The sequence below is a fragment of the Helicoverpa armigera genome, chromosome 5, assembly GCF_030705265.1.
Source record: "Helicoverpa armigera isolate CAAS_96S chromosome 5, ASM3070526v1, whole genome shotgun sequence".
In the NCBI taxonomy this organism is placed as follows: Eukaryota; Metazoa; Arthropoda; class Insecta; order Lepidoptera; family Noctuidae; genus Helicoverpa; species Helicoverpa armigera.
Genome location: NC_087124.1, coordinates 6,677,975 through 6,686,893, shown reverse-complemented (window position 1 = coordinate 6,686,893; position 8,919 = coordinate 6,677,975). Strand labels below are relative to the sequence as shown.

At 35.5% G+C, this 8,919-nt stretch overlaps 2 protein-coding genes and 1 long non-coding RNA gene across 3 annotated transcripts; 2 read left to right on the top strand and 1 right to left on the bottom strand.

The window, feature by feature from the left end:
* Nucleotides 1–26: 26 nt before the first annotated feature.
* On the top strand, nt 27–3,926 carry LOC110371825 (uncharacterized). The gene is made up of 8 exons (XM_021328231.3): nt 27–314; nt 406–526; nt 627–1,443; nt 1,845–2,050; nt 2,197–2,306; nt 2,713–2,919; nt 3,040–3,266; nt 3,541–3,926. Exons 1-8 carry the CDS (start codon nt 195–197, stop codon nt 3,767–3,769), a joined length of 2,037 nt encoding a protein of 678 aa, XP_021183906.3. The 5' UTR covers nt 27–194; the 3' UTR covers nt 3,770–3,926.
* Nucleotides 3,913–4,537, bottom strand: LOC110371841 (uncharacterized). Its single transcript, XR_002429314.3, has 2 exons — nt 4,243–4,537; nt 3,913–4,060 (listed from the first exon to the last, which is right to left on the bottom strand). It is a non-coding gene; the product is annotated as an uncharacterized LOC110371841 (long non-coding RNA).
* A 1,976-nt stretch (nt 4,538–6,513) lies between these two features.
* On the top strand, nt 6,514–8,768 carry LOC110371834 (uncharacterized). The gene is made up of 5 exons (XM_021328245.3): nt 6,514–6,871; nt 7,373–7,504; nt 7,999–8,055; nt 8,150–8,278; nt 8,581–8,768. The coding sequence occupies exons 1-5, from the start codon at nt 6,848–6,850 to the stop codon at nt 8,713–8,715; spliced, it is 477 nt and encodes a 158-aa protein (XP_021183920.3). The 5' UTR covers nt 6,514–6,847; the 3' UTR covers nt 8,716–8,768.
* The last annotated feature ends 151 nt before the right edge of the window (nt 8,769–8,919 follow it).

Here is an 8,919-nt window from a genome sequence, read left to right as displayed (position 1 = left end):
TTGAACAGTGTCCCTTCTGTCAAATTCAAACTGAAGAGGCGGTTATTATTGGCTTCATTTTAGCTACTTATTCTTGTTTGATCACTATTTTTATGCTAAATGTGTGTACTCGAAGCACCGTTTGAAGGTGTCAATTAAATGTAAATATTGGGCAATGGCATTGGTACTTTGAACCAAAAGTTTATTCATAGAAAATGGATTCCCGTTTTCATAAATGTAGACTGTGCTTGAAACTAGGTGATTTTTGTTCAATATTCGAACAAGATGAATGCATTAAGTTATCTGATATGGTGATGTCTTTCACGAATATTCAAGTAAGTACTAAATTACTTATTGCGAGACTGTGTTGTCCACCGCATGATGCTGGTTGGTTGTAATCAACCAACTCGTTTGATTATTTTCTAGATATACGAAGGTGACGGATTATCAGATCGCGTTTGCTCCTCATGTATAGAGAATCTGAGCACTGCTTATTTGTTTAAGCAGCAATGTGAAAGAATCGACAATTTGATAAGAAAATGTCCAGGTACCCAAAAGTTATTTAATGTATGTACATGGTTTAATGTTTTATAACTGACCTTGTTTATACTCATGTTTTCTTGTGTTATTTATTTTAATGTTAACAGAAACCAACATAAACAAGCCTTCTGTAAGTGACTACAATGACTTCTTTACTAAAGAGTTTCATATGCATGATGGCAGTATGGAAGAATATGTTTCTGCTGAAGGGGACAATGATCAAAACTTTTTCAAAGACAACATGGACAGCAACAGCAGTATTTTCCATGAAATAAGTGATGAGACGGACAGTGATGTTGATTCCATTAAATGTGGAGGTTGCAATGAGTCCTATAGCAAGTTGGGCACACATACTTGTCGGACCACATGCACTATAGAGCAAAATCAATTGCAAAGATCAAGCAGCAATGAAACTCTTGTAGCATCAGATGTAGTAGGCAGCCAGCAAACAGTCAGGGCTACCCAATCTCTTCCCCCGCGAGCTACACAGCCACTGCCTGATATACCTGAGGACATGGATGTCACTTGTGTACTTTGTGATGAGAAATTTGATCAGTATGACAACTATGTCATACATTTCAATAGGTGCACAACCAATGTGAAGCTGCACCATTATGTCTGTCCAGTGTGCCATGACATATATACTGAAAAACTAGCATACTTAGAACATCTTAAGGCTGAACACTTTAAAGTGACATCCAAGGAGACTGTAGTACATTACAAAGCTGGTTTCATTGACCCAGGAGAGGATTGTGTGGATTTTGTGCCATCGTTAGAAAAGACTAGAAAACCGAAGACTGTGCGGCGACAAATAGGTTGGTCTGTTGAGGATATTTATCAAGAAATTGATTGCAAAAAAGTTGAAGAAAAACAAACCCCCACTTCAAGTCCCTTTAAAACTTTCCTCTCAAAGTTGGGGAATGAGTGAGTTACAAATTGAATATTGGCATGTCTGGGATCTGCCTAAGTATATTTCAGTTGTATATTATTACTAATTACTTCATGCTTTACCTAATGGGAAACTGCTTTGTTGCTCCAAACAACTTTTGATATAGGTCACAATTTCTCTCTTCTGTCTATCTCTATTAGAATAGTTAAAATAAAAGTTACTGCATTTAATTTCATATTATGGGAAATAACTTTTATATTCATATTTACCTACATGCTTCAAGAATCAAACAAGTTACATGATTAAGCTGTTACTGAAACACCAATAATCATTTATATCTGTTAATTGTAAATATGTTCAGCCTTCTGTTCTACCAGTGTGCAGTAAAAAGCAAGCCATTTTGTGATATAATATTAAATTTATATAATGTTTACAGAACTTTCAGTAGGCAGAGTACTCCCAAAAAAGTGAGTTTCCGAAAATTAATAGAAAGTGGCAAAGAGAAGACTGCCAACTATCTGCCATTTCAGAAGTACATTCAGAACTACAAACTTAAGAAGAAAGCTTCCAATTACAGCCCAATAAAGGGGAAGATGCAGGTGTCCACCAAAATTAAAGCCAGCTTGTGTGAAATGACCTCAGGTAAATTACATATTTACTATTGCAATTTATTGAGACTACATAAAAAAAAAATACTGAAAAAACAAGTCTCATTTATTTAGAGACCACTATTCTGCCAAGATTAATTTCCTTTACATTTAATTTTACTGAAGTATTTACTGTTACAGATAGTGACTATCATTCTCCTAGTGGGACATCTGAAGAGTCATGGAAACTGAAGCAGAATTTGATTTGTGCTTGTGAGAAGAAAATTTTTATGCTCTCAGAGAGCATTAATGTAAGTATGAAACAAAGACTATATGCTGGCTTTGCATAAACCCTCCATAAGTTATTGAAATGTCGAAATCAATATTGGGTGATTTACACATTAATCAATTTATATGGTTAATCAGATCCTACTTCATAGTTGATCTTTTTTATAGTTTTGGAAAACAAAAGTACTTTATATGCTTTACTTACATTGAATTATTAAGCTCCGATTCGCGTAGTCAGTTATGCGTCCGTCCACATATTTTTGTATGCGTCGCGAGGCGGGAATAGGCACGCGTTCCTTTTCTTGCGGCCTGTACTTATTCAACTATGGTCCCTATGCACAAGAGACTGATGTCCGCGTACATTGGTACACCTAGACTGTACAAAGCTCTATAAAAACTTTAGATTACATTAAACATTTTTTTTCTTAGAACCGAGAGAGAATCGCTGCGATGATAAATGAATTAGGCGGCGTAGTGGCAGAAAATACAAAAATGGAGATGTTGGCAACACACTTTGTGGCGGTGTTGCCAGATGATACCTTCACGGGGATGATGGTGTGCGCCCTCGCTACCGGGAAATGGTTGATTCACGTCAACTTTATTTACGACAGTTTTCGATGCAAGAAGTTCTTACAGGTTTGTATTTCACGATAACTATATTATATATATGATTTATTTAATTAATATAAATTGCTGACTAATCTGGAGCAATCTGTATATCAAAAGAAATTAAAACTAACACTTTTTCTATTACAGGAATATCTGTACGAGTGGCTCAAACACCCGAGAATACTGGAGATTGACACAACTAGTGTGGAAGTAGCGAAAGCAGCCGTCTTCTGGCACTTAGAACTTGATGCACTAAGTGCCAAATTTCCTTTTGAGGGAAAACAAATTGTTCTGATCATGAAGAGAAAGTACCGACAATATTATCAGATGATATTCAAGACTTTAAAAGCAAAGCCTGTTACATATGATCCAAGGTAAATTAATTTAGATGTTTAAATTCAAACAATATGTAGATCTATACATTTTTATTAATCTCAAATACTCATGAATATTTAAGTATAACATACTGCCCATAACAAGCTAAAAGTGTCACCATTGAGATAGCAGAGATTCCTTCTTTGGTATTATTTCAAAGAATAATATCGTTTGTTTCTTAGCAGCATAATTTGGATCTGAAAAACTTTGGTTGTTTTGTTGTTTCTATATTTTCCTGAATTAACTGTCAATACACATTATAACTATTCACAGGACTCCAGGGAGTTGCTGCACAGCTGATTACTGTTTCGTGGATATGAAGATTATTGAACGAGTTAAACTCCGGTTTTTCGCTCGCCATAACGTTCCAGTGTTTCCATATCAGTATATATTAGTGTTCTTACTGAAGAGAGGTCAGGTAGAAGATGAATACAAGTATCTTTTGCAGGACTGCAAGAAATATGCAAAAGATACAATGTTCCTGTTAAACGATACTTATTGATATCTGAATTATAATTCCTATATTTATATTATTTTGTTGGTTTTCAATATTATTATTGTTGGTGGTGTTTTTGGGTAGTTAAATTGCTTTTATATTATACATTTTATATTATCGACATTTATATTTTATAAGAATAAGCCATATTATTTTTAGGAATAAAGATATATTTCTATAGAGTACTAAATGGTTTAATTTATATGCTTATTATGACATGTGTCCTCTGCGGGTGACCCTTGGTTTGCAAGGCATGATATTGTGATGATCTTGATACCTTTTTCTGCCGACCCTTATCTGAAAAGATTATAACGATAGAATAGATCGAGTTACAGGCGGTCAGCATGTCCAAATCTGATTTGCTATGCACAAATAATAAATGTTGAATAGAATTCTGTGAAATAGAAGATTTGCTTATAATAAAGTTATATCTATCATACTGAAGGCCAGTAAAAATGTACGTATGTTTGTTTTCATACCTTTGTATACACAACCCAACACGCGACTGTTGCTAATATAGTTCCTATCATTCCCCAAATTTGATCAGAACTGGGAAACGTGTCGTCGTTGAAATTAGATTTGAGTTCTGGCTCATCACAACTACAAAATGAAACTATATAAAGAAACATTGTTACTTGAATTTAAACTGACAATTTGAACACCATCAGACATTACCATCGACTATGGCTGGGAGAGCATAAATATTTAGCTAGGTTGTATACCTACAAAACGAAACTATTTCTTGAATTTTGTGGTAGGTATTATCACAAAGAAAATGAACTTTAGATATTACATAGATTTAGATTCTAAACCTGTAAGTAAACTGTAAACGAATGATGATGGTACCTAACGGAAAGTGTAAAGAAAGTGTCTATACAAGAATATAATAGTAGTCGTCGCAGTAAGTCTTACATTGTAAGTAGGTAGGCATGTGTTGCAATCTTTAATGTGACGATAACAACAATGAACAAAATTCTGCTGAAGTTACTTCCACGAGTCATTTGCGCTGACGATAAAACAGAGAGTGGATGTGTGTCAACAATTTTTGTTAACAAAGGTGGGTGGAAGTCACCTAGAGCAGCTACCATACGGAGATATTACATTTCTATGGCAGCTCGGCAGTTCTTGATACAGGGGCCCGATTCTCCTAAGTTAATAATGTCAAAATCGAATAGAAATCGAATCGCAATATGAACGGGCATTCTGCTACTAATAAAAGACCAATCGTATTCGATTGACATTTGATTGGTCTGCTATTTTGGTCTATACGGTAGTTTGCTGTACAATCATTTTGCAATCGTAAATCATTTGTAGACAAAATGATTCATTATTGAATGACAGAAAAGGATTAAAACGTTTCCAACGGCCCCTATTCTCCTAATTTTACTTAAGCGCCATTCGATTGACATTCGACTCGATTCGACTGAGATCCAATCCCGACTCGATTACGATTGAAGTGTATGTGGTATCCGCTATTTTTTCTTTGAAATCAACGTTTTTATCCTTTTCTGTCATTCAGTAATGAATCATTTTGTCTGCAAATGATTTACGATTGCAAAATGATTGTACAGCAAACTATCGTATAGACCAAAATCATCAAAATAGCAGACCAATCGCACACCAATCAAATGTCAATCGAATACGATTGGTCTTTTATTAGTAGCAGAATGCCCGATATGGTTAAAACTGCTATTACGATCATATTGCGATTCGATTTCTATTCGATTTTGACATTATTAACTTAGGAGAATCGGGGCCCTGTTCATCGAACTTCAGAATTTAGTATTTTTCATCAATCTTATCTGTGGGCCATCAAAAATACCCGTTTTTATCTTCTCCCTAAGACTAGGGAATTTCCTCGTTATATAGTAGGTATAAAGAAATCATTCCCCATTCGAATAATGGTTCACGGTTAGAACAGAATGCTGGAACAGGTACTTCCTTCGAATGTGGTGAAGGTCTTTTAGTCGATTGTATGTTTGCATAAATCATTTTTTTAACACCGACACCACGCAAATTAACACAGCAGAAGTAACAGTCATCAAAGGTATTTTTTTGTTCTCTCCATTGCATAGGCACCCCGAACCTCATACGGCTTCATTTACCACTGACCCTCTGCCGCAAGTATTCAGAGCACATTTTGCAAACAATTTGAGGTATCCACAGCTTCTTTTCGTTAGTTGTTTTTTTTTTAATATGGTAACACTGCTGAAACAACTAGGGGAATTCTTAAATATTATGCGTCTTTGTTTCAGAAAATCCTTTGTCGTAGACCTGGGGCCCGATTCTCCTAAGTTTACTTAAGCGACCTTCGATTGACGTTCGACTCGATTCGACTGAGATCCAATCCCGACTCGATTACGATTGAAGCGTATGTGGCATTCCGCTATTTTTTGTTTGAAATAAACGTTTTTATCCTTTTCTGTCATTCAATAATGAATCATTTTGTCTGCAAATGATTTACGATTGCAAAATGATTGTACAGCAAACTACCGTATAGACCAAAATCATCAAAATAGCAGACCAATCGCACACCAATCAAATGTCAATCGAATACGATTGGTCTTTTATTAGTAGCAGAATGCCCGATATGGTTAAAACTGCTATTACGATCATATTGCGATTCGATTTCTATTCGATTTTGACATTATTAACGTAGGAGAATCGGGGCCCTGAGCAAATCAGCTTATTGATGCATTTCTTATCATCAACCATGTGATGAAGATCTATAAATAAATGCAGTTGTGTTTCTGTAGGTTAATAAGGAGTTTGGCTTTGTCGCGTAGAGATTTATTTTGTGACTGAACGGTATTCATGAAATTATTTATACATACATAATATTTGGTATTTTGTTCACCTTATGAGGGTACTACTATTTAAAAGTGATTGTTGCTAGAAAATTGAAGTCAGTGATTGACATTAGGTTATCCTTTCATACGCTCTAAACTAGCTTTGTTTACTTTACTCCGTTCGGCCTGTCTACTCAATACGGGATTGTTTTTCTACCAAGTGATAGTTATTAAGGTTCCATAGTGGTTTTGTTTTCTTTTATTTTATACATACAGTGATAAAATCGTGTAAGAAATGGGAGGTTGCTTCTCATGTGGTGTGAGTAACATTTTGTTTACCTTATCCATTTTTATGTCGTGTTGTTATATTGCCTCTGACAAAAAATAATTGATTAAACCATAGGTAGGTAAGAAATATTTTAATTCATTATGCGTTCCAGTTTTCTTCAGAAATATTGTACCTATACCTACCTATTAGGAAAACAATTTACTAAGTATCCAGTGTTTTCCCCTGGGTAGGAGGCACTTGTGTGTTCTAGCTTCTGCCAGCGGTTTCACCCGCTTCCTGAGCAACTATTTAGTTCATAGTCCCAAATAAAAAGTAGTCTGTATGTTATTCTGAAGCGTACCTACCTGAGTCATATCACTGCCAAGTATAATCAAAATCAGCTCATTAACTACAAACTTTCGCTTTTATAATATTAAAAGGATTTTTACAGGATATGCGACAGAGTATCTGTTTACTTAGGTACCTATATGTTTATACATATATGTATACCTGGTGACATATCTAAAGCAATACTTAATTTACAATTAGCAGGACGCCGAAAGTACTGTGTACGTGCCGAGGTCGACGGTACCAGTACATCGCTCCTATCCTGAGTATTCTAGGACGCCACCCGCATCCGCGTCTAGAGTACAGAGATTCTCAACACCTTATTCCTACGTCAAGGTATCGTGTTCTTATAAAATAAAGTTAATACATTCTGTCAGCGGTTACACCCGCATCCCGTGCGAGCTCTGCACGAACCCGGATAACAAGTACATTTCAACAATAACATTCCTCGATAAATGGGCTATTTATCACTGAAATATTTTTTCAAATCGGACCAGTAGTTCCTGAGATTAGCGCATTCAAGCAAACCAACTTCAGCTTTATATCAGTACCTATAGATTTTCAGACAATTACATTCTTTTTTAATTTTTATTAATTAAATAATTGCAAAAAAAAAAAAACTCGAGATAGCAGATGTAGTAATAAATGGCTAAACTTTTTTTCAGTTTGTGAATTTTACAATCGATTGATGTCGAATCAAACCCAGACCTTTATGTTTAATTAGTAGCGCTCGTGATTACCTACTATACAAAGGAGCCAGTCGTATTTGGTAGATACTGTGAGTGTGAACTTCATTTTAAGTAGGAAACTAAATTGTATGTACATTTCAGCCAGCTGCCCCTGTCAGACGAGATATATCTGTACCATATGGTCGGACGGTAGTCAGTGTAAGTAACTATTTTATACAAATCTTACTTATTTATAACTTGGGTAACTGTGTATCAAATTGTACGCATCTCAAGATTTTGTTTTCTATTCCAGTCCAGGTCTGAAGCCTTATACGGGGAGTTTAGGTGCAGCTGCGGTAACTTTTGGGTGAGCCTTCTGACCTGGCGTGATAAATGTCAACAATGTAGAAGGTGCAAAAGACAAGTGTATCCGAAAAATCAGGTAACTTTCTTTTAAAATCATAACGTGTTTAGTAGATATTTGAAGCTCACAATATCCGTCAATTTAATATCTATAGGCGACATAACAATGCAGTAGTAGGTAACTGCATAATAATATGTATAGCTTTGACATGACCCGTAATTATACTTATACAGGTGTGGTGGGTAAATGGATTCTGAATGTCTCGGCGTCGTAAATAGATGATACTCGACATAGTTGTAGAAATTCCCCTAGAATAGCACATTGCCTGTCTATTTTCTGAATAATGCTTTATTAAATACATACCTTCTTTGTATTTGTAGAGAAGCCTTCAACCTACTGACTACAAAAAAGACAAGGAAGATGTTGGAGAGCACCCAATGGAGCTGTGCGAGATGTGTAAACAGATGGGAGGACACTGCGGAAAGAAAAAGCAAACTACGACTTTTCGACTGTAGTGTTAACGTATGGTAATCATCAGTAACACCAGTACATTCTTATTTAATCGGAATTTATTACTTTAATTAGGCATAAGGACAAAGCTTAAGATCGGTAGCTAAACTACATCGTAAGGGTTAGCGCAGACAAATGTGGTGTCGAGTGAAGGGAAAAATAGTCTATCAAGATTTTAATCAACTTAATTGATTAAAGTGGTTGGATAG